This window comes from Rhinoderma darwinii, chromosome 9 (assembly GCF_050947455.1).
Source record: "Rhinoderma darwinii isolate aRhiDar2 chromosome 9, aRhiDar2.hap1, whole genome shotgun sequence".
Taxonomy (NCBI): Eukaryota; Metazoa; Chordata; class Amphibia; order Anura; family Rhinodermatidae; genus Rhinoderma; species Rhinoderma darwinii.
Window position 1 is genome coordinate 69,905,869 of NC_134695.1, and position 26,396 is coordinate 69,932,264.

The 26,396-nt window shown below is 44.4% G+C and overlaps 1 protein-coding gene across 3 annotated transcripts; it reads right to left on the reverse strand.

The window, feature by feature from the left end:
• NAP1L4 (nucleosome assembly protein 1 like 4) lies at nucleotides 1-25,356 on the reverse strand. 3 transcript variants are annotated; one of them, XM_075838065.1, is made up of 14 exons: nucleotides 25,272-25,356; nucleotides 18,670-18,729; nucleotides 17,665-17,764; nucleotides 16,329-16,470; nucleotides 14,679-14,771; nucleotides 12,014-12,133; nucleotides 11,682-11,753; nucleotides 10,900-11,039; nucleotides 9,228-9,373; nucleotides 8,513-8,535; nucleotides 7,888-8,007; nucleotides 7,383-7,412; nucleotides 6,568-6,624; nucleotides 1-96 (listed from the first exon to the last, which is right to left on the reverse strand). In XM_075838065.1, exons 2-14 carry the CDS (start codon nucleotides 18,701-18,703, stop codon nucleotides 58-60), a joined length of 1,116 nt encoding a protein of 371 aa, XP_075694180.1. In that variant the 5' UTR covers nucleotides 18,704-18,729; nucleotides 25,272-25,356; the 3' UTR covers nucleotides 1-57. The 3 variants fall into 3 exon arrangements, with proteins under 3 accessions (XP_075694180.1, XP_075694181.1, XP_075694182.1); XM_075838066.1 differs by having other exon boundaries at nucleotides 25,264-25,286; XM_075838067.1 differs by lacking the exon at nucleotides 1-96 and adding an exon at nucleotides 3,717-3,758.
• Between the last annotated feature and the right edge of the window lie 1,040 nt (nucleotides 25,357-26,396).

Below are 26,396 nucleotides of genomic sequence, written 5' to 3' on the forward strand. Positions count from 1 at the left end.
ACGGTAGAATCCTGAATATTTGGAAAGGTTTCACTCTAGAAATGCATCCGCCTTCCGTCACTGCTGTTTGCACTCGGCAGGCTGGACGGCTTCTTTCTGCCCAGAAGAAAAATGGTAAAACACGGACACGTATTAGAGACGGTAACCGATACAAATCATCAAAGCGAGACAAAAAAAACAGCCATAGTAGAGGGATGTAATGTCAATTCTGATGAGGTTTGGTAGATAAGACCCTCCCGTACACTTCCAGCAATCTTGAAGACTAAAAGGTCCTCTTACACTAGCCAATTTTGGCCGATGCAACGAGCGCCGATCAACGAGGCCGCTCGTTTGTTTGCTCCAGTCACAAGGAGCTATGTACTCCCATCGCTTGTCCCCATACATCATCATCATCATGTCGGCAGCGCGTCTCAGGGAGATGCGCTGCCGACAACGTATAGTTTTATTAATTAATTAACTAAATTATTAATCGATCAGCGGATGAACGAGCATTTGCTCGTTTATCTGCTGATCGCAGCCCAGTTTACATGGGGCAATAAGCAGCGAGCGTTCTAGGAGCGATCATTTGCCCGATAATTGGCCCGTGTAAGAGAGCCTAGAGGAACTTGTGGGTTTTCTATAAATCCCATTTATTCAATGGTAAAAGGCCTAAACTACTGCAGTCACTGTAAATAAGACCCAAGATCAGTTACCCCCTCAAAAGTTCATAAAAGTTAGTGGTTTAAAATATATATATATTTAATTGCACAGTAAGGTGGCAGGAAGGCGCAGTTCAATTGATGGTAAAGTGGCAGGAGAACGCACGCACTGTAATAATTGAGGTGACGCAAGTCCCTATTGCCTGAAAGTGACACGGAGAAATTTCCCTTTGATTTATAGTACACGTCCCAATGACATACTGGCTGGGGTGTGTGATCTGGGACTTCCACCAGTAGATTTGTCTCTGGCAGTGGGCCCCAAAGACCAAGCAGGACAACCCCATTTGCATCCAATCACTTGCCACTAGGGTCTATTTCTTATATGTTGATTCACAAAGAACCTATCAGATCGTATTGATGATATGTCCTGCGTGTACAATGATAAAGACCACGACTGGGTGTGCATGTTCTGTATAGACGGTGTGTGGAACCTCAGAGTGATCTCATCTGGTGGGCCCATGAATCCAATAGCTGATAGATCAGGGTCCGACACCTGGGACCCCCGCCGATCAGCTGTTTTGAAGGGGCCGCAGAGCTCATACGAGTGTTGCTTCCCCTTCATATATTCTTGTTCACTGTGAATGTTCGACACGGATGTAGCGGCGATTCACAAGTAATTGCAGCATGTTTTGCAGCCTTTTCACCCATTGAAGTGAATAAAAGAAAAAGGCTGCAATACCTGTCAATCGCCGCTACATCTGTGTCGAAAATTCACAGTGAACAAGAATAAATGAAGGGGAAGCAGCACTCGTATGAGATCTGCGGCCCCTTCAAAACAGCACTCACTATTCTGCTGGTGGAGTCACGGTGTACATACATTACATTACTTATCCTGTACTGATCCTGAGTTACATTCTGTATTATACTCCAGAGCTGCACTCACTATTCTGCTGGTGGAGTCACTGTGTACATACATTACATTACTTATCCTGCACTGATCCGGAGTTACATCCTGTATTATACTCCAGAGCTGCACTCACTATTCTGCTGGTGGAGTCACTGTGTACATACATTACATTACTTATCCTGTACTGATCCTGAGTTACATCCTGTATTATACTCCAGAGCTGCACTCACTATTCTGCTGGTGGAGTCACTGTGTACATACATTACATTACTTATCCTGTACTGATCCAGAGTTACATCCTGTATTATACTCCAGAGCTGCACTCACTATTCTGCTGGTGGAGTCACTGTGTACATTACATTACTGATCCCGAGTTACATCCTGTATTATACTCCAGAGCTGCACTCACTGTTACAATTAGATACAGTCAGCGAGTTTGTTGATAACCTCTAACAGCTTAGCTTCTATAATATGGGGTGAATGCTGTGAGATCTCAGCTGCAAAATGGTAAATTTAATGTATTTACAAAGTGCCACAACTTGATATGTAGATTAATTCTATATGCGGACTGCAATACGGTGTTACGGTAGACACATGGAAGACAAATACACAGAACACAGAGCACACGCGGCACAATAAGCACATGTACAGGTGCGTTACGTTCAGGGTATGAGATTTCAAAAGTAAGTAAATATGTTAATTTTTTAGCAGAGCAATGAATAAGGTGGAGAGGCCACTGTCCAAACAGATCTCCTAACCTCAATAATCACTACTCCCATTATCCTCACCCTTTCATAGCCGTTTAGCTGCCCAGTAAGTATAGCCAGGTGTTCCTTAACAGATTCACGTTCGGGGTATTAATGGTCTTTAGGAAGGGACGCCGTTTAGCCTTTTTCAATAAGTCAACTGCTTAAAGCCCAGGTTCCCACGGGGCAGATACGCTGCGCAAAAATCACGCAGCGTGTCACACCTGGAACCCACAGTACATTCCGTCCGAAAAATCGCATCACATTGTGGCGAGTTATTCCCGCCGCGGAAAACAGTGGCAAATACTTATACTGATTGCCTTTTTTTTTTTTTAAACATCCAAACCACGCTGGAGTAAGATGTGGCTACTTTGTTATGAGGCGCATCTCAGTCCGTCTGTGCGCCAGAAAGTCAAATCCACTCCAGCTGTGAGCTGAAGTAGATTTGCGCTATAATTTACGCCACTTTCTGGTGTAAATCATATAAAATTAGTCACAATCTACATTAGAATGTTTTTAAACCTCTTTAAAAAGACTTTGCTACAAAGTAACACTAACGAATATAATAAATCAAACACAAAGATTGCGGCCAGAAGCAGCAGACATAGGAAAATAATGGAAGCCGGTAGAAGGAAGCTTGTCCCAAAAGAACCGAACACAAGGCGGGCGAATGATCATGAGTAAGGGTGAATTCACACATGGCATAAACACTGCGGATTTTGGTTGCATAATATTTCCACTGCAATCTGCAATGCATACGTGGTCTCATGTTTTGCTCCTAATTTAAATCTGCTGCGTAAACTCTTTCCGCTGCATGTGCTGCATTATTTTGAAATGCAGAATTTCCTTATAGTCTTCAATGTGACTTTAAATTTTGCACAGAAATCTAGATGGAAAACGCCACAAAATAAGCAATCATTTCTCAGCTGAACGCAAAAAAATATATAAATACACGTTTGGCTCTGTTCACACAGTTTTTTGGTGCTGCTTTTGAAGCGGAACCCACATCGTAATCCGTGCCAAAAACCGCCTCCCCTTTTTTTTTTTTTTTCCGGCAGTTTTTAGCCGCTTTAGGGAAAAACAACCAGCATGTCCTTTCTTGCCATGGTCTGCCTCTGACCCGCTATTGAAATCAAATGGGAGGCAGAAAAAGCTTTCTCCGTGGTGTTTTTTGCCCAAGGTCCTCAATGGCCACTGGTGAAAAACACTGAAAGACTCAGCAAAAAAGCGCAGGCAGGTTGAAACCTGCCTCAAAATTCCTAAAGGAATTTGGTGGCCGATTTTTTCTGCCTCCAAAATACTTTGTGTGAACTAGGCCTAATGCACATTTTTTAAGCCATGTGTGATTCCCCCTAAATGAGGAAGTATAGGCTAAAGAAAAGAAAGAAACAAAGGGGAGATGACACAAATGGAGATCAACCTTACCTAGGATTGTATGAATGACAAACATGAAAAAAAAAATTACACCTAAACAGAAAAAAAATGGAAGAGATCAATTAAAGCGAACATGGAGGAGGGGAAAAAATTTTTTGGGGGAAAAACAACTGATCAATCAGACAAGCGATTCTAGTCAGAAAGGCAGAACTACACCAAAGAAAAAAATAAATATATTATACTCCAGAGCTGCACTCACTATTCTGCTGGTGGAGTCACTGTGTACATACATTACTTATCCTGTACGGATCCTGAGTTATATCCTGTATTATACTCCAGAGCTGCACTCACTATTCTGCTGGTGGAGTCACTGTGTACATACATTACGTTACTTATCCTGTACTGATCCTGAGTTACATCCTGTATTATACTCCAGAGCTGCACTCACTATTCTGCTGGTGGAGTCACTGTATACATACATGACATTACTTATCCTGTACTGATCCTGAGTTACATCCAGTATTATACTCCAGAGCTGCACTCACTATTCTGCTGGTGGAGTCACTGTGTACATACATTACTAATCCTTTACGGATTCTGAGTTACATCCTGTATTATACTCACTATTCTGCAGGTTTCAGAGCTAAAATCTCCCAAAATTCTCTGCTTGTTCAGGGTCTGAAGAAATGTTATTCTGGTGATTTGCATTCGGGGATGCGTCATCTTCTTTACACCAGGTACTGTACAGTTATCTGATGTAAAAAACACTAACAGCTTCTCTGCATTATAAGAGCTCAGCCTAGCTGTTAAGGGGTGTATCCGACGACAAGCTTGCTGACTGTTTTCCACAACAACCAGCAGAATTGTGAATGCAGCTCCGGAGTATAATAAATGTGTGCATATGTTCAGGTCCATAGGTCTAAACGGCAATGCACCCCAACAATGAATACATAGAGCAAATATATAATGCACGTTACACACCCAATGACTTCAAATGGGAGACCTGAGAAGAGCTCTGAGCTCAAAGCTGAAAGGATGAGAGCAGTGGGCACCTTCATTATAATGGCATAATAATGACAATGATATGATCCTAAAAAGCTTAGCCCTATATGCTTTTGGTATAGTTCTGCCCGTCAGACTGATTACAACAAAATGTAAAAGTTCATGATTTCAAGCAGCGCCCCCTTATGGACATGGCAGTAAACAGCTCACAACAGTTGACAGGTAGGCAGCTCATGCAGTACAAGTATCATGCTGGTGCTGAACATCTCAGAGCCGATTAGTTGGATTAAGAAATGACTATTTGCGGAACATACAATTTGCAACATTTATGACGAATGCAAGTTACTGACTGTTGTAGTTTGGCGCCATCTTGGCTACAAGATACAAGGTACATCGAAATCCAGACACTTCTAGCTCTAAACATTAAGGATAGGAAGATGGCAAATTGTGCTGAGCACTTGTATGCAGCTATAGAGACCACTCAGTAAATACACTGGTACGGGGGTCACAAAAGTATTGTATCTAAAGAGGTCAAGATGGTCACTGCGAAAATGTCAGACATGTAGCACAACACGGACAGTACGTCATGTTCACTATACTCCGAAAGAAGGAGACACCTTAAAGGAGGTTTCCCCATCTTAGACATTTATGGTATATCTACAGAATGACAAGTGTCTGCTAAGCGGGGGTTCCCCTATAAGAAGAAAGGTAGTGCCCTGTTTCTTTAAAGGCGTTATCCCACAAAACACACGTATCACCTATCCACAGGACATATGTGCGATCGCTGAGTGTCCGACCGCTGGGACCGCCAGCCATGAGGAGAACGTCCCCTGAAGTGCTCCCTGAGAATGGACCGCATGCTCGACCAACATTAATTTCTATGAAGCTGGTGTAGACAGCGGTCCAGGACGTGCCACAGAAATGCATGGAGCGTTGGTCAAGCATGCGCACCGGCGCTCTATTCTGATGGAGCACTTTGGGGGACTTTCGATTCCCGGTTCTTCTCATCGCTGGGGCTCCCAGCGGTCGGACCCCCCCAGCGATCACACATGTATCTTGTGGGAAAACCCCATTGAAGGGAGAGAGCTGCAAAGTTATCACTACATTTAATTTCCACCTAATGGGGCTCCACTCTTGGAGGAATGGGGATCAGGGAATCGCCACTCTGTCAGGTTTTTAACCCAGAGAACTATATTGCGCAGGATACAGAAATACTTAAGGAGACAAATTGTTTTGCAAGATTGTCATGGCTACAGTGCGGATGTGCTGGGTGGTGGACTACCCCAGGAACAACAAAGGACTAGTCCGGGTTCCAGATGCTGTACACCAAACACTTGGAGGAGTTTACAAAAAAGAAAAAATTTGGCGCTTGGTTTTGGTAGACAATCCCTTTAACATTGGCAGTCAACAAATGTAAAATACAGCATCTGTGCAATATATCTAACATTAGTCAAAAGGAACATCGTTTCTCTCTACTATGAATTGTACGGTTGTTGCCCCGGGCTGTAATACAGGGCTAGTAATGGCAGCGATGGGATGTAAATCATTTCATTCAATGGAATGGCGCTGTAGGGCAATCCCAGACACATCCTCTTATACACCGACGTAGCGCGGTTTTCTTGGAGGAAAAAAAATAAAATAAAAAAAAAAAAAATTTTTCCCGATTTTGGACAACCCCTGTTATGAAATATGCCCATCAGTTGTTATTATTGTGTCTGGGAAAATATGGACCTTGGGAAAGTGACTATAGTCAAAAGTTGAACCAATATTGGGAATTCGTGCTTTCCCTTTGTATGCGCTTTATATATATTTGTGTGGAGTTCAGATATAACACCTTACAAGTTCCGTATGATTAATAATAATAATAATAATAATAATATCACTGGTCAGAAGAACCTACTTTATCAGTATTTGGCTCATCTTCTTCTTCCTCGCATTCCTCTTCACCTTCTATTTCCTAAAATCAGAACAGACATGAAAACCAACCTTCAGAATATAAAAGTACACAAATTATCCCCACTAGCACTATACAAATCCTTCCTCTACAGTAGATCACTATATTACGCAGCTACGCTGAAGGGATTGTTCAAGCGTCCTATTGAGGCAGTCTAATTTAATGGAGGGAGGGCCGTCCCCCTCTATAAACCAGAGTGCTACAGAGAGCCTACAAGCGTGGTGATTTAGCGGTCCACAATGCCATGGACCCGTTGCCTGTATTCGTTGTTCATTTGTTCGCAAAAAACTTCCGTAGTGCATTAGTGTGTCATCAGTATTTACAGATACGCAAAAAAAAAAGAAAGGCTGGAATTGATGTCACCAGTTTGTCCCAACCCCCCTGTGTTGGTCACACGATCGCTGCAATGAATTCCCTAGCATCGCTTGTTAACATACCTGCAATTGCAGATGGCCGTGGACAATTTTCACGGTAACAGACTTCTATGGGCGATACGGGCAGTAAAATGACATTTCCTGACATATTTTGCCACTTGGCTAGTAGTAGGAGCGATCAAATACAGGGAATTAGTGAGTCCGTTGTATTAATAGAGTGCCCCCCCCCCTCTATAGTCTTTGATTGCTCCTATACTGTGCCGCTTGGGATAATGAAAGCGGACCTGTCCCTGTCACATGCTGCCCTTACATAAAGCAGTACATTCAGGTGACAGATCTGCTTTACAGGTTAAAAATTAAAACGTGAAAAATTAACTTAGGACTCACCTCCTCTTCTCCTTCCTCACCCTCTTCAAACTACAGTAATAAAAAATTAAAAAAACAGAAAACATATGGATCACAATCAGGACTACACAACTATTCCTGCCTAACTAAATGATATATTACACAATGTCCGGGAGGCAGGACACTAAATTATTTGAAAGGCTGCACCCATCTACTCGACAGAGTTGTTTAAGCTAAACCGGCATCAAGTACTACTTATCATAGAACTACATGGCACTTAACGGAATAAATGGATGCCCAATGATAGAATAAACGCCCATTAACGGGAATTTATACAGTGGTTGCTGACAGATAAGAGCATATTGCCGGGGCTCCCAGAACATAAAACCTCCAGGCTCAGCACCCGCAATATGAAGAAAGTTTCTCCAAATCAGACACGAACAACATTTTTTTCAATTGTAAGACTTGAGCTTTTCCAAATATCAAATTATTAAATGCTTCACGTTAGTCAGTCAGTGGACAAAAAAGTTGATGCACATCAACATACACTGTCCTCGTCCTCAATGGCTTCTCCGGTGAAATACAGAACAGCTCGCGGAACTATTCTTTCCCGGAAAAAGTGACCGAGCTCAAAATCAGCTGCTAAAGAATTCTCCATCTCTTCATCCTGTAAAGTAAAGCAGAGATCCAAACATGTTTTGATAATTAAATTTAAAAGGTTTATTCCGATCTAACATTAAGGTCATATCCGAAGAATATGCCATAAATGTCTGATAGATACAGGTTCTAGCTCTGAAACCTGCACCTAGAACGGAGGTCGCCCAAACCCCTTTCCGCCAGGTGAAAAGGAGTTGAGAGGTGGCCACACATGTGCCAGGCTTTCTCCATTCTGTTCTTTTGGTGTTATGGCAACAGTCGAGCTTGGCCGTTTTCGGAATTCCTGGCCACCTTTTCATTAATTCTCCCCCTGGATGCGGCAGCCAGAGGCCCCCTCATCAGGCAGAACAGGGTAGGGGACCCTTATTCTAGAGATGTGTGGATTCCAGAGCTGGGACCTGCATCTATAAGACATTTACGGCATGTACTGTCCATATGACAAATGTTTTAGATGTGAATACCCATTTAAAAAGATCATTGTTCTGCATTACACAACAGGCACATTTCTCACTTACCAATTCTTCTCCATCTCCCGATACTGCAAAAAAGAAAAACGAGAGAAATGACAAAAAAATCATCATGTGTTATTTACACTGCACACATCAGGGATTTGTGGAGAACGGACCTGCGTGGATGCAATTCAGCCGTTTTTCACGGCCGATTTGACACACGTTCGTGTGAATAAGGCATAACAGGTAGACATAATGTAAAGCAAATGTGTTTCATCTACTCGAGGCAGTTTCAATGACGGAGAAACCAAGAAGGAGCTCAGAAACAGTAAGGCCAGTAAGTAACAATAAAAACACTTCCACATGGTAGTTTTCTGTTCAGAATTTCATTCATTTTTGGAAGCCAACACCAGGTGTGGAACAGAGAATAAGTATACTGGAAAGACTTGCACCTCTTCTGTGTTTTTTAGCCACTCCTGGTTTTGGCTTACAAATACGGATCCAAAATACACCCATGTGAAGTGGCCTAAAAGAAGAGAACCGTCTCATGTTCAGTCAGCACTGAGGCTGCACTGCTGAAAGGTCTGATTTTTGTCGGGTGCAGTGATGTCATCAAAACACTGATGTCACCACACACATGCTACTATCAATGGTAGAATCGTGCATATAATTCGATCTTCACACTGGCTATCAGAAATCTATTGCATACTAGTGGTGCCTTACTAAATAGCCCAAACCAAGAACTGAAGCGGATTGAAGGCAATAGAAATTGTCAATTCACCTTTGATTGGACTGAAGAAGTTGAAGAAGGACTCATTTGGAACTTGTTTTGTTATGGTACGTACAGTGCCGCGTCCCTTGTGCTTCTGCTTCTTTTTTATGGTTTTAACGGTAACATTCTTGCCTTTTTTCCAGTCGATAGTGCACCTATTATCAGAAGAGAGAACTGTATGAGATACTTCCTACCTACAAAAACGCAATGAATTACCATGCTTACGATTTATCGCTTAACCAATTTGTCTTATATTTCAAGAAGGGGTGGACAATAAAGTCAGTGACCACTATGGATAGCGGACACACAGGCATTCATTGTGATTCCTCTCAGAAGGCTGTGCCATAAACTTCCTGCATTTGAAGGCATCATGGATGTCGTGCACTTGGGTGTTCACTATGCACATAGTCAGTGACCTCCGGACTACAAAATTTCTTCTGATTGTTGTCCATCCAGAGGCCAAAGTGAAAACAAGGGTGTAAGATACGCAAACTACTTCAATGCATCCTGCAGCGATATATGCCAGTGATAAACTGTAGGGTTAAAATTCCATCTTATTAATTTTCATGTGTGACTAAAATCAGCAGATGAAGTCTTAAGGTATGTTCACACGCAGTGGTTTCAGGCGTATTTCGGGGCGTTTACGCCTGAAAAAAAACGGAAGCTGAACGCCTACAAACAACTGCTCATTGAAATCAAAAACATTTACTTCATACGGGCGTCTTTTTACGCCGGTTTTAAAAAACAGTAGCATGTCACTTCTTGGAGCTGATTTTCCATTAACACTATGAAAAACACCTCAAAAAACGCATGAAAAGAAGCTCCAAATTAAGGGTATGTTCACACGAGGGCGTCCGTAACGGCTGAAATTATGGGGATGTTTCAGCCTGAAAACATCCCCGTAATTTCTGCCGTAACGGCATGTGCAGGCGCTTGAACGCCGCGTCAGTTACGGACGTAATTGCCGCTGCTAATCATTGGAGTCAATGAATAACGGCTCCAATTACGGCCAAAGTAGTGACAGGTCACTTCTTTGACGCGGGCGTCTATTTACGCGCCGTCATTTGACAGCGGCACTTAAATTACGCCTCGTGTGAACAGACAAACGTCTGCCCATTGCTTTCAATGGGCAGTTGTTTGTCAGCGATATTTTCGGACGTAATTCGGGGCAAAAACGCTCGAATTACGTCCGTAATTAGTGCGTGTGAACATACCCTAAGAGAAGCTTCATTTTCAGCTTCAGAAACGCCTGAAAATCCAATGCCGTTTTCTCTGAAAACAGCTCCGTATTTTCAGACATTTTTGAGTTTGTGTGCGCACATACCCTTAGGCTGGGTTCACACAGAGTTTGACGCGGAAACCGCGCTGCAAAACTCGCCAAAAACAGTCCGAAAATGCCTCCCATTGATTTCAATGGGAGGCAGAGGCGGTTTTGTCCCGCGAGCGGTAAAACCGGCTCGCGGGAGAAAACAGGGACATGCCCTATCGTCGCACGGTTACGCCTCTGACCTCCCATTGACATCAATGGGAGGCAGAGAAAGCGTATTTCGCTGCGTTATGCCCGCGCGCAAAAAAGGCTGCGAAAATCGGCGTGCAGGCAGAGGAAAATCTGCCTCAAACTTCCAAAACTCTGTGTGAACCCAGCCTTAGAGTGAATCAGAGTTGCCCTAAACCCTCTTACCCTTCGCAATCGACAATTTCAGGGCCTTCAAATGAAAAGGGATCAGTTGAGTCCGGCTCAGACTTCATCTTGTAGGTTTTCGTCAGAACATCGTTAGAGAAATAGTCATTAGGTTCGAAGAGGAACTCTAATATAAAAGACTGGAAAACAAAGAAATGTTCTTCAGGATTATTAGTATAATAAATATTATAGACCGGAATCTCTCAGACGGATCTGGCCATTTGACCCAATGCATCTCAATAGACAGCAGCCATTGTATGAACGCATTTACCAGATCGGTCGATTGTGGGCCCACACATGACGTCCTGGTGTTACCAGTATCAATATCCTAAGGGCTCATCCACACGTAACGAAATTGCTGCAGCAATTCTGTTCCAAGTAGCAGACTTTCCGCTGCAGCAAAAACGCACCATTTCCTGTGTTTTCTTACAGCAGAAACCGGTGCATATTCTGCTGTGTTTTTCACAATGTTGGGAGATGGTGACATCTCCTCTGAAAAACGCAGCAATTCTGTCCACTTTCCGCAGCAGGAGCCGACATGCTGCGGTCTGAAAAATACGCACCGCAGGTAAAGTTCTGCTCGGAATTTTTACGCAGCGTGTGGATTGGATTTGTTGAATCTCACCCACTTGCTGCTACTGTATTCTGCTGCATATTTTTCATTCGCAATTCCATGCGTAAAAAATATGCAGCAATTCCGTTACGTGTGGACGAGCCCTAAATAGTAAAAAAAAAAAAAAAAGTCAATTGAGAGAAAGCCCTAACAATACAGAACTACTCACCATTGCCTGCCCTGGTTCAGAGAATTTCACTTTTACATCCTGCAAGTGCTTTAATATTGGCTCGTCGTGTTCCTGGAAGAAGAACAAATCTGTGAATAACTACAGTGAGTGGAAACGCAATTGTTATTAGGACTTAAAGGGTTTTTATGGCATATATAGTGAATACGATCAAAGGGTGTTACACTATTGGGACCCCCCACTAAAGCCAACATGTTTTAGTAAAAAAAAAAAAAAAATTATAAAAAAGGTGAAATCTACAGAAAATGTACCTAAAACTTCACAGTAAGTGATTTCATATCGAGGTGTATAGTTATAAACAGTGAGCTGCTTACCTGTAATGACATATCAATCATGTCTACATTCCTAAATATTGTGAGCCAGAAGTCGGGTATCCCACTGGGGTCTTCCGTATTTGGCTTGTCTGATATGGTCATTTTTTTTTTTACATCTTCCTAGTAGATTAAAAAAAATGAAAACAAAATAAAAATTGAGATTTATTATTAACGGTTTGAACATGGAGGCATTTGATTTTTTTTTTCCACAGCTACGATTCTACATAACATTAGATCCCTATGTTCAGAGAATACGCCGGGAAAGCTCCTGGTGCCGAACCATTCACCCGACGTATGCCAAAGAGTGTCTCAGTAACTCAAGATTAGTACAGGATAAGTAATGTAATGTATGTACACAGTGACTCCACCAGCAGAATAGTGAGTGCAGCTCTGGAGTATAATACAGGCTGTAACTCAGGATCAGTACAGGATAAGTAATGTATGTACACAGTGACTCCACCAGCAGAATAGTGAGTGCAGCTCTGGAGTATAATACAGGATATAACTCAGGATCAGTACAGGATAAGTAATGTAATGTATGTACACTGTGACTCCACCAGCAGAATAGTGAGTGCAGCTCTGGAGTATAATACAGGATATAACTCAGGATCAGTACAGGATAAGTAATGTATGTACACAGTGACTCCACCAGCAGAATAGTGAGTGCAGCTCTGGAGTAGAATACAGGATGTAACTCATGATCCGTACAGGATAAGTAATGTATGTACACAGTGACTCCACCAGCAGAATAGTGAGTGCAGCTCTGGAGTATAATACAGGATGTAACTCAGCATCAGTACAGGATAAGTAATATAATGTATGTACACAGTGACTCCACCAGCAGAATAGTGAGTGTAGCTCTGGAGTATAATACAGGATGTAACTCAGGATCAGTACAGGATAAGTAATGTAATGTATGTACACAGTGTCTCTACCAGCAGAATAGTGAGTGCAGCTCTGGAGTATAATACAGGATGTAACTCAGGATCAGTACAGGATAAGTAATGTAATGTATGTACAAAGTGACAACTTTTATGTTATTCTATATAATATCTGTAAGATTGTGTTCAAAAGGATGTATCTGTAACAGCCTGCAATAAACGAGAGCCTCCCAGGGTAACATCCCACTTCTGTATGTCCCAAGTACTGTTCAAGTGCTACTCTATTCCTATGTCTTTAATAAACACGAGGTAACCCAGGAGAAGTAGCTCAGTTCTTGCAGTATTATTATGCAGCTCTCCGTCATGGCAGCTCGATGTGTTGGGCAGGGTTGCTCGATGCATCGAAACTTCAATACTGTTTCGATGCCGTGTACCCTTAAACGTTTCAATACCGTTAATTCATGTATTTCGATACGAAGCTGTGCAGCCACATAGCTTAGTATAGTAACACATGAATGTTGTTAGAGCGGGGCTGCGGCTGGGTAATACAGCCAGTGCCCCGCTCCCGAGTCATGACAAGTGCACACACGTGGTCAGCATGTGATGCGACCAGCGCTGCATTAATGATTGCCGGCACTACAGACAGAACATCGCGGGTGCACTACAAAATACCGTTCCGTCTACATTGCCTGCGCCATCGATTATTAGAGCAGCGCGGGCGGCATCACCTCATACTGACCGCGTGCCCACACTTGTTGTCAGGAGCGGGGCAATGGCTGTATTACACAGCCGCAGCCCCACTCAGAGAATCCTCTCATCTCCGCCAGCTTTTCCCCTAAATGCTGCGATCAAATCGGACCGCAGCATTCAAGGGGTAAAAGGAGAAGGGGGATGCCCCTTGGATTGCGTCACAGGGAGATCGAGGGACATACCACCTACGGGCAGACAGCCCAGAATCCATTGAAGGAACCCAGGGCTGTCTGACCATATTACCTGTTAGGGTATACTTAGGTATGTCCTAACAAATGCCTCTGTACTATCAGTATATAGATATAACTGTACATTAAAGTTTAAAAATAAAAAAGTAAAAGTTAACTAAAAAAAATAAACACATTTTTTTACAACATTAAAAGAACTCTCAACACATATCCGGTATCGTCGCGACCGTAATAACAAATTTAGAGCGTAATTTATGATGTTCACGCGGTTATAAAATAAAATCTGCTTTCTGTCACTTATTATTGAGGCACGAGGCATTATTTATTTTGAACCTTCATGTGCCTCACATTAATAGTAATTAACCCAATCATGTACCTCGCACATTAACCCAATGTGGTCCATTATGACTGGAGAACATGATTGGGTTAGTTACTATTAATGTGAGGTAATGGAGATTCAAAACTCATCATCACACCTCGCGCCTCAGATCAGAAAATGGAACTTTTTTTTATTATTATTACTATTGGCAAAAGTATAGAGTATCGTAATACTACACAAAGTATCGGTATCGAAGTCCAAATTCTGGTATCGTGTTGGGACAGGCTTTCTGGTTTGAGTAGTTACCACACAGGAATGGGATGTAGCAACAAACTTTACTGTAACTTTGGCAGTACTGAAGTAGAATATAAAGACAGTGAATCCAGTATTTGTACGAGAATTTTTTTATTTTGGGATTTTTACGTCTTGCAGTCTAACGATGGGTAAGGAAATAATAACCAGACTTTTAAATGATGCGGCACCATGCCAACCATTCTATAAAAATGCCATCGTCTGTAGTTACTTACTGATAATTTGTCTTTGTCTTCATCCTCACCACCACTGTGCCATTCACATTCGGCGTCTGATGGCTCTGTCTCTCCTGAAACAACCTGTCTCCTCTGGAAATACATTCAGAAGATCAGTCTCACACAAAGGTTTGCAGCGTGCTTGAGAATTCATTTCTTGCCATTTTTAACATGTGTATAGTTTGTCCCACCATGGGACCTTTCTCAAGCATGATAGACATATGTGCAAATCAAGAAGTGTCATGACACTTCCTCCATGATGCGGATTTCAAAATTCCCATGGAAATCAACGGGACGCGTTTTGCAGGCAGATTTCAACGCAGGTTACGCACCGAAATGCGCGTGAAAATTCGTTGTGTAAACATGGCTCAATTGTAAAATGAAGGAGTTATCTTTGGCAACCAATCAGATTTCAGTTGACAGTCAGATGCCCTATAGAAGATTATAGCAGCAACCCGATTGGTTGCAGCTCTAGAAAAAGTGAAGACTCGCCGATAGCAAAGTCTCCCCAGGAATTCTGTACTCAATTAAATTGATCGTACAATGTTTAATGTTCGTCAAGCATTAGGCCCAACAGTGACATTTTGTCGTGTGATCTCAACGTTTCCCTGTAAGGGAAAAGTCGTGCAACATGGTTAGAACTCGTGCAAATCGCCCCAAAATATTTTCTCTAAAAAGGGGATAATTGAGATTGTGAGTTACTCAGACGCTGCCTGACCAAAGGCCATCATGGAGCTGTAGCCTTATAGTACCACAGATAACTAATAATGTTTGCTTGCTCAGTTTCTAATTAAACATAAAAAAGTTTTCGGTTGAAGTTAGAAAAGATACAACATTAAAGGGTAACTAAACTTTCATAGTGACAGGTCAGAAGTTTTGATTGGTGGGGGTCTGAGCACTGAGACTCCCAACAACCGCTAAAACGGAGCGTCTGAAAGGCTGGTGTGAGCGCTGTGTCACTTCATTTTGGTTTGGCTTTTTCCGGAAATCCGATGTAGAGGTGTACAGGCTCAGACGTTCTATTGAGTCCGTACACTGCTACATCGATTTCTCGAATAAGCTGAACAGAAGTGAAGTGGCACAGCGCTCACACGAGCATTTCTGCCGCTTCGTTTTAGCGATTGGTGAGGGTCCAAGATCCCCACAAACCAATACTTCGGACAAGTCATTATGACACGCTCTAAAAGTTTTTTGAACGTTTTTAAAAAAAATTCTGAACCGCTGACAAGATCATGTAAAAGTTAGTGTAAGTTCTGTGCCATCCGTTCCGGGATCCCTCTTCGAGTCTTGTCACTGCAGAACAATGACGTTTGTCACGTGTCCACTGCACCCAGTGGTTGGTCATCCAAGTAACGTCACCGATGCAACAAGACGCAGTGGACAACCCCAGAACCGTCGGTGTAGGAGAATTCCCAGAAGTATGTTACATTATTTTATTTTGAGTCATTTGGATACGGTTTGCTCCTATTATTAGGGGTCAGAAAAACGCTTTCAAAACAAGAATAGCCGCCGAGGCTCAATATTGAACAGCACTTCATTACGAACACCACGTAATATCTAATTGCTGCATTATTTTACATGCAAGTAACATACGAAGCCGGTCTGAGGAGTGATCAGGGCTTGGCTGCCCTACAGTATAGAACAACATACCGTCTCAAACAGGGGATGATACAGGGCTGCATACTTTCTTTCCAGCTCATGCACCTCCTCGTAGAATTTCGCTTCTATGTGAGCACATTTCTCCTGAAGTTGCTTCAAAGCATTGATTCTTCTCTTCACTGCTTTCGGTAAACTGTTTGTGGGGGAATGATAAAACCCATTTAGTTGTATTTCACCGTCCCGATCTCTCCCCTTCCCGACCAACCGGCGTGAACCATTATAAAATACGCTTCTTATTTCTATCTGGGAAAGTTGTGCGACAACCAAAATAACTACGGATAAAGCGCCCCTCGCAGCCATAACTACTGAATGGAAAATCTGTCTGGCTATGCAGCAATATATTCCCTGTCCAGACTGGGAAAGCGGAGTGACAACTTCCACATGATCTGTAATGGCAGACATAATGGTTGTCCCCCAGTTTACTCCAGATATAAACGGCTGAATAAAACGTTTACATGAGAGAAGGACAACTGGAAGACGTATTACATTCAGGGTAAAAACTTTTTAATGCACATTCTCCTATGTGAATTCGGAGCTACCCTTCACATTTGTATAGGGCAGTGACTCCCAACCTGTAGCTCTACAGTCGGTTATCAGCTGCTGTGTAATTCCACAGCAGCTGATAACCTGCACAACAATAGTATATGCAGCACATGGGTCGGAAGCTCAGATCCGACCAGGGTCACATCTACATGGAGCTTCTATCTGCTCCCCATGTTTGTGTGGGTATCCTCACCCACTCATACGCAAAACATACGGATAGGTTCCTATGAAATAAGAGCCAGTTTATTGTAATAGATATTAAAGGGTCACTAACCTTTCAGAAAACTTCTTACAGGTCATAGTGACATGACAGAAGTTTGAATCGGTGGGGGTCCGAGCACCGAGACCCCCACCGATCACTAAAGTGAAGCAGAAGTAGTGCTCGGGTGAGCGCTGAGCTGCGTGCTTTCTGATCTGCTTTTCTAAGAAAGCCGAGGTAACGTGTACGGACTCAATAGAAAGTCTATGATCCTGTACACCAAGTGCTCGGCTTTCCGAGAAAAACGACCATCAGAAACTAAGCGGCTCAGAACTCACCCGAGCGCTTCTGCAGCTTCGTTTTATCGATCGGTGGGGGGTCTCTGTGCTCAGTCCCCCACCGAATAAAACTTCTGACATGTCACTATGAAAGTTTAGTTACCCTTTAAATTGTGAGCTCCTGGGGACAGGGACTGATTCGAGTGGTTACAGTCTGTGTACAGCGCTGCGGAATATGTGGGTGCTATATGGATAGTAAGTTAATAGAGTAATCTTTCTGTTACTCACTCGTTCGTTGTGTACTTACGTTTCAATATAGCTTGATGGTGTCTGAGAGACGCTGTCAAGTCTTTCCTGAAGGGCAGCGAGAACCTGAGGATTCTGCATTATCTGATCTGCCAGTTTTTCTGTTTAGAAACATCAGCAATTATTACATTTCTAAAGGTTTATAACAAGGATATCTCCACTGCGAGGCGGACACTTTGCATTTATAGTTTTTGTTTTAGCAAATTACAGGAATGGAACCAAAAACTTCTCCCCCCTTTAGGTCGATCTCCAAAAAGCATGAAAAAACAAAAACAAAGTACTGCAAAGTGTGAACTGCAGAGATTCCTTCATAGGCACTGGAAAAGCCATCAGCAAACAATAACACTGGTGCATTAATTATTATTGTAATCCCCTTTGTTTTAACCCTTTACATGACGCAATCAGCTGTTAAACAACAGAGATCAGTTTGTTTTCTGATATCCGCTGTTAAAGCAGGACAGCAGCTATGTATTACAGCCAAGGTCCTGCTCCTGATTGTATGATAAAGTGGCAGTGCCCACAAGATCAGAGCCCACTACTGCGCAAGTGGACTCCTGACTGTGCCATACTATTACAGCGGGGGTTATTAGGTTTTCCAGTTATAAGAAATTGATGGCCTATCCTCAGGATAGGCCAACAATACCTGACCCGTGGGGGTCAAACTCCCGGCACCCCCACCGATCAGCTGTTTTGAAGGGGCTCGTACAGTGGTTCACAGTATTACAGCCTTCACCCGTTTACTTGAATGGAAGGCGGCTGTAATACTGTGAACTGCCGCTACAAGCGTCAGAGATTCACAGTACGAGCGCCACTGCCCCTTCAAAACTTCTGATCAGCAGGGGTGCCGGAGGTTGGACCCCGACCAATCAGATATTGAGAACCTATCCTGAGGACTATTTCCTAGGACTGAAAAATCCCCTTATGCTGAATTTCAATGCAATGCATTTATTAATAAAAATTAAAAATACATAATTTAAACAGTATATGAAATAGGATTGCTGCTCACCTTTCTTATCACTTGCATGTTTATTCCCTTCCATGGGCGCTCCAGCAGTTGTCAGCTTTACTGCAGAACAAACAAAAAATAGTTCAGTCAAAATTTCTCATATATTGGACACTAGGGCTGGACAATTATGACCTAACTCAAAATCACGATTGAACGATTTAGGCCACACCCCTTTTTGCATACCACTCCCCCTATTTGCGTGCCACGCCATTGAATATTTATCCTGAGCCTGCTGTATATGATAAACCCCCGACACTGCCCCCATACAGTATAATGCCCCATAGTGCTCCCCACACAGTATAGCACCTCATAGCTGCCCCGCACAGTATAATGCCCCCACACAGTATAACGTCCCCATAAGTGCCCTCCCCAGTATAAAGCCCTCATAGCTGCACCCCACGCAGTATAAAGTCCCCCATAGCTGCTCCCGCACAGTATAATGTCCCCATAAGTGCCCTCCCCAGTTTAAAGCCCTCATAGCTGCACCCCACGCAGTATAAAGTCCCCCATAGCTGCTCCCGCACTGTATAATGCCCCCAAAGCTGCTCCCAATAGTGCCTGATAAAAATATACATACTCACCTAACCCCGTTCCTTAGGGTCCCTTGCTCCAACATTGGATTCAAATGTATCTGCGTGCTGAAGATGCAGATACAGTTTAAACCGGGAGAAAATAAATTTATAAAATCGAAATTCACACGATGACGTCGATTATTTGTGCTGAATTTCTATTTCGATTAATTGCCCAGCCCTATATTGGACTGAGTAGTTCCGTTCCTCATTATTAACAGTGCATTTTACACCTCACGGGTCAGGTCGTTCCCAAGCAAAAAGAGACAGACAAACCACCAATAACCCCCTCCTAGCTTGGCATATTCCACCACTGCGTCCTGTCACTGCCCATTGTAGTAACATTGTGTAGCACCCTTCAATTCACGAGTGAAATGCAACTTAAAGGGGTATTCCGGTTAGAACAAGTTACTCCCTATCCGTAGGATAGGGGTAACTTGCAGATCAGTGGGTGTCTGACAGCTGGGACCCCCACCGTTCACGAGAACGGTAGTCCCGCACCCCCCGTTTGAACGGAGCGGCAGGTCGCTCATGCACACTGCCGCTCCATTCAGTCTTTATGGGAGCGCCGGAGACAGCCAAGTGCAGCGTTGTCATGATCGGTGGGGGGTTCCAGCGATTAGCAAGTTGGCCCCTATTCTACAGATTCAGGGGTAACTTGTTCTAACCAGAATACCCCTGAAACAGACAGACATAGGTACTAGTAAGATGTTTGCATTGGCAGGAGAGTGTGAGCAGGGAGCCCAAGAGATTGCTAGAATGACGGGTTCCTTAGTGCATTAAGGTCTATGGGCAGGGGACGGGGGACATCTCAGCACCAAGGGCAGAAGGGGCATAGCTCTTGGATATGTGGCAGAGACCCCATTGCTCCAGTGCTCTGTGGGGTCCCAGCTCATAGACAGCCACTAATTCCAGTCCTCTTTCATGTCCCTAAGAAGTTTATTACAACCAAGGTCACTTTAAGAGTGCACAAGGTATTAGACGTGCTCATTTGATTAACAAAAGGTTATGAAACAAGGCCCATCCCAAAAGGCACAGCACCCTGAATCCTAATCCAGCGCAGAACAGACGTGTGGGGAGCAGCTCTGGCCTGTAACGAGTAATAGCACAAAGACCTGTCAGACCTGTTCAGAATCCTGAACCAAGAACCACTCAGATCCTCATGATCTGCGGCCATGGCCTGGGACAGACACAGATCAACCGTGAAGGAACAACATGGGGTTTTACTATTTGAAGGCTATAGTCATCCTTGCAACCATTTTTATAATTGTTCCAGATCAGCTCAAATAAAAAAACAGAGCAAGTTTGCAAATAGTCTGGATTAAAAATATTCTACCGTTTGGTGCATACAGCTCTTATACAGAGCCATGTGTCTCCATGGTTACGGACTACAAACAAACCCTAGGAGTAGTCTGATCCTGCAGCCCTGGAGAGGAAGATGGCAGTCATAACCCAGAGGAGGGACACTGCTAGTCATAACCCAGAGGAGGGACACTGCCAGTCATAACCCAGAGGAGGGACACTGTCTTTTACACAGTGGAGACTTCCAGAGATATAAGGATACCAGTGACGCACAAGGCGCATTTTGCGTAACTAACACTCCATACAGTTCCAAGAAAAGGCGAGAGATTTTTTTTAAAGTAGATTTTACGCTCAAATGACCTAGAAACAGTCCCTGAATCATCCTTCTGTGTAACGTCTCGTAATATTCTCTCCAGCCACAAGCTATTCTACAGTAACCACTAATAGTGGGATTGTCACCCAGCTTTCCAAAGAACTGGAATGGCATATATATATCCGTATGGTCATGCATTAACATCAAATTGCTCCCCTTTTTACTAATGCTCTGCATGTTTGTCAGTCTTTACTGTCGTTTTGGCATTCTATTCATAATGCATATTGTCCCTAGGTCCCTCCCAGGTAGGGCAGTGATGCCGTTCAGGGAATTGTGGAATGAAAGAGGAATAAAAAGTTCATGTAAAATCAATACATTTTCTAAAGCAATGATTGAATCTGTGGCTGACATCTCCGGGGAGTTCAGGAATAGAAATTTCAGAAGAAATTATATTCCAAATTTTATTTAAAAAGTTCTATGTTGAATGTTCCCATCCCCCTCCATCTACCCTGCACGGGATTTCCCTTTGGATGATTCAGCTGAATCTTTGCAGCTGACACGGAGGTTGTCACTGGGACACAAAGCAGACAACGGCGAAATAAAGAGACACCGCGGCTCAGAAACATCTAGAACAATCGGCCTGAAAGGGGGGGGGGGGGGATTATTGTACAGGCTGCAAAATCCTGAGGGAAAGTTCATGTAGAATAAAGTAAACTTATTACTACTGTCCTAAAGTTAGACCGCAATAACAGGAAGAAACTGCGCCAAATTAATCACAGTGGCAAACGAAGTATGATATATTTGACTCATCTTTCTTACACTACCTTTTGGCAGGCGTACTTTATATCAATATTTAGTGCCTAAAGAATGGTGCATGTTGTCAAGAAATCTGGAGCATTTTAAGGGTATGTTCACACGTCTTAAATTACGGAGCCGTTTTCAGGCGAAAACAGCTCCTGAATATTAGACGTTTTTGCAAGTGCACGCGTTTTTTGCGACGTCCATTACGGACATAATTGGAGCAGTTTTTCAATGGAGTCAATGAAAAACGGCTCCAATTACGTCCCAAGACCTTGAGGACGGGCGTCTTTTTACGCACCATCCTCACGCACTTCTTTGAGGCGGGCGTCTTTTTACGCGCCGTCTTTTGACAGCGGCACGTAAAAAGAAACCGTCTGAACAGAACATTGTAAAACCCATTGAAATCAATGGGCAGACGTAAAGGACGTTTGCAGACGTAAAGGAGCCGTCTTTTCAGGCGTAATTCGAGGCGTAAAAATCGCCTGAATTACGTCCGTAAATAGGCCGTGTGAACATACCCCAAGACTCCTTTTAGCCTCGCCACCTTTTCAAAGCTCGAGTGAGACGTATAAAGCGTCTAAAACATAAATTTACCGCACTGCCTGTAGGCCAGTTATTTTGCAGAATTTGACCAAGAATTCTGGCGCACTTTCCTTAATCTCCTCCACTATTTACGGAGCAGGACAGACGGGAGATTTTTGCGTGCAACTTATATTCCTAACATTTTTTGAGGCAGAATAAATAATCTAAAAGCAGGTTCACCAGCCTGGTAATGACGTGCAGGGTCCACACACTATCAGGTTGTATTCGAGGTCATCAGATGACGCTCCTATGTCGGGATAGCAGCGGGACGCCCGCTTTTTGTCAATGTGGGGCCTTCATATACTTTCCGATTCTTACTTATGCACTGGCGTCACTGGATTAGATGCGGTTACCCATCACCCACGTTGACAGCATATCGGTTAGATATGCCATTTATTTGTGGTCTGCCCACCGATCCCAAGAACAGGGGTGACTGGTTCCCCATTCCCGGGAGAGTGGTAGCTGCATGCGTGCGGTCCGTCTACATATAATAGTCCCAGTGGCAAGACGCCCCCCCCGGAGCATTTCTGCCATATCCATCCAATGCTACACTTGTATCCAGTCTAGACAATTGTCTGTTGACTCCAGACTGATACATTGTAACAAACTACGCAGCTGAAGTGTTCAGCACACAGAGTTTTGTCTAGATTGGACACAACTGTAGCAAATGCTCAGCTGCGAGAAGTATTAAGTCAGGAAGGTTTTCAGCCTTTGAATAATACAAGAATGTTTCCATTCACTGAGGGCAAGCTGATAACTTGAAGTTGTGCTGAATTGATAAACAAAGAACTTTTCAGTATACGATTACGATGTTTTTACATAAAACCGGGAAACCTCTTTAAATATTAAGGCGTTACTCCGCCTTTCCCCAGTATAGATAGGGGTTTATTATATATGGCATTTGGCTACAGTGTAATTCATTGCAGACAAAGGACCAGTGTTATCCCACAGGAAGCTCCACGTGTCTGTAGTACAGCTGCCGCCTGTGAGGGGATGATGAGGAGTCTGAACTATTTAAAGCGCTGGTCTGCACCCTATGGCTTTCCAGCTGTTGTAGAGCAGCAACTCCCAACATGTCAGGGTCTGCAGGGACTTGTACTGTCACAACTGGAGAGCCTCAGGCTGCAGATCAACAAGATAAGGGAATACTAAACCAAAAGTTTATTTTATCGCATTTGCTGTGCAATTAAATGCAGTCTATAGTACCCTGTTATCAGCCATTTAAGACTAAAAGGCTCACTGTAGTGTTTTTTTAGTGGGATGACTACTGGAAATGCAGCACCCCCCCCCCCCCTATGATCATCTACAGGAGTGAGACCCCCCCCCCCTCCACCATTTACTTTGGCTCACAGGGAGGCAGTCACCCAGCTTTCCTAGAGTCCTGAACTACTCAAGATTCTAACGCAGGGGCAGGAGATATATTCTGGCATAACTAGGCACAGAGGCCATTCAAGAGTCTGGGAAAGCTGAATGTGGTAGTGGCTGTAATGGTAGTCACCCAGCTTTCCAGAGAACAGGTAAGGCAAAAAAAAAAAAAAAAGGCTAAGTAAAACTATTAACAGGACACTAAAGGCAGCTCAACGACTTCTATACACAGAGTTTTCAGATTTTAAGGGCAAAGGTTCCTGGTACAGCGGGCATCAGAGACTCGCTGTAGTGTCACAATTCAGTGGAATGCCAATCATTAGTCAGCGGCTGGTGGCAGTGATCTGATGCCCGTCGAGCATATGGAAGTTTGATTTGTACTTAGGACACTGTTATAAATACCATGGAATAACATGTGCCAGGGCCGTGTGTGCCCGCTGCGCCAGTCCTGACCTATTAATAGCTCCGCACACTTCCTCCTGCAGCATATGTGCTGAGTGATGTGCCGCATGTGTAGGATTACAGGGGAGACACTAACATGGCAGCTGCCTCCACTAATGTGACATACACAGGATGGTCCTAGATCAGAGAACAGGAACCTAGGACAAGCCCTTTAAATGAGGAGCAATGCGCGATCAATGCTGAACAAGAGTGCGCCACTTCTCCCTGCCAGCAAGGGTACACAGGGTGGATGCCAGGGCATGAAACATTTCATGATGCGGGTTAGGAAAGGAGTGGGCACCATACTACCCCCATTAGAGTGCCAGGGAGAGCAAGGACCATGTTCTACATCTTATTACATGGCAGCCCCTGCACCAGCTGTGGGTACATATCAATGAAGCAGGAGGCCCCTGTGGGTAACACACCGGGGCAGCAGGAGGCCCCTGTACCAGCTGCGGGTGACACGGGGCAGCAGGAGACCCCTGTACCAGCTGCGGGTGACAAGCCGGGGCAGCAGGAGGCCCCTGTACCAGCTGCGGGTGACACGCCGGGGCAGCAGGAGGCCCCTGTACCAGCTGCGGGTGACAAGCCGGGGCAGCAGGAGGCCCCTGTACCAGCTGCGGGTGACAAGCCGGGGCAGCAGGAGGCCCCTGTACCAGCTGCGGGTGACACGCCGGGGCAGCAGGAGGCCCCTGTACCAGCTGCGGGTGACACGCCGGGGCAGCAGGAGGCCCCTGTACCAGCTGCGGGTGACACGTCGGGGCAGCAGGAGGCCCCTGTACCAGCTGCGGGTGACACGCAGGGGCAGCAGGAGGCCCCTGTACCAGCTGCGGGTGACACGTCGGGGCAGCAGGAGGCCCCTGTACCAGCTGCGGGTGACACGCCGGGGCAGCAGGAGGCCCCTGTACCATCGGCGGGTAACATGTCAGGGCAGCACACCCCGTCACATTTCTCAGCATCCAGCCAGGCACAGGGAGCTACGAGCGGACATTCTAGGGGGGCACCTGTACCCTCGGGGCTAAGGTACCATGCTGCAGTGAGGAGCTGGCAATGGAGTTGAACGTGACACCCGGCTCCGGCCTACACATGACGCTGTCATCACTCCTCACAAACATCACCCGTGAACGCCCGATATCCCGGCCTCTAACCCGTACGCAGACCCCGGCCTCCTCCACACACACATTCCCCGCCCGCTGCTTGTCCTCTCCCCCTGCCACACACCCGCTTACCAGCCGCCTCAGATCGCCGCTCTACTGCTCCACAGCCCCTGCCTGGCACCGCTCAACCACGGCTTCATCTATTGGTTAAGCCTGGAATGACGCACCCACGCAGCCTTGCGCTGATTGGTAGAAGCGATGTCACTCTGTGCAGTCACGTGATCATCAGCCTGACAGTAGCTGCCCATGCTCTAGCCCTAAACTTTCCATGCTGCCTACACTGCCTGCTATACCGTAATATCATATATTATACACACTGCCTGCTATACCGTAATATCATATATTATACACACTGCCTGCTATACCGTAATATCATATATTATACACACTGCCTGCTATACCGTAATATCATATATTATACACACTGCCTGCTATACCGTAATATCAGTGGCGTAGCTATAGGGGTCGCAGCGGTCGCAACTGCGACCGGGCCCCGTAGCTAGGGGGGCCCGCAGGCCCCCCTCACCACACTAGCGCTGCAATGATTGCTCTACATTGCTGGGTCCCTGCTGTGGTACAAAAGAGACCCAGTAATGTAGCTTAAAGCATTGGTGGCAGCTCAGCTGTCAGAGAGTCATTGCGTGGAGGGGGAACAAGACGGTGGAAAATGAATGATAGATGAATCCACTCATCTTACGAGACCCAGCCCCGCCCACTGTACTGTCCACCCAATCAGCTCACTTCTTGCTGTTTCCCTCTTCCTCGTGACCTGTGCAGAGAGAAAGGAATGGCTACAGCAAGAAGATGGTGTGCGTGTCTGCTGCTCCCCTGCAGTACGAGCTGCTCTCTGACCCCACAGCAGATGTAAGTAGCAACTAGTAATCCAGCTCTTAACCCCTTCACTGTGTGTATGTATGTCTGTCATGCTGAGCAGCCACACCTCAGGGCTGACAGTTTAGCAAAACAGACAAAGTATCTATCTATCTATCTATCTATCTATCTATCTATCTATCTATCTATCTATCTATCTATCTATCTATCTATCTATCTATCTCATATCTATCTATCTATCTATCTATCTCATATCTATCTATCTATCTATCTATCTATCTCATATCTATCTATCTATCTATCTATCTATCTATCTATCTACCTATCTATCTATATCTTATCTATCTATCTATCTATCTATCTATC

Bases quoted from the DNA above. Each gene is read 5' to 3' on its own strand.
- NAP1L4 (XM_075838065.1), bottom strand. From the start codon at position 18,703: ATGGAAGGGAATAAACATGCAAGTGATAAGAAAG. The intron at 16,471-17,664 runs GTAAGTACACAA...CCCCACAAACAG, and splicing joins CCATCAAGCTATATTGAAAC to TTTACCGAAAGCAGTGAAGA. The intron at 11,754-12,013 runs GTAAGCAGCTCA...TTCTTCTTCCAG, and splicing joins TGATTGATATGTCATTACAG to GAACACGACGAGCCAATATT.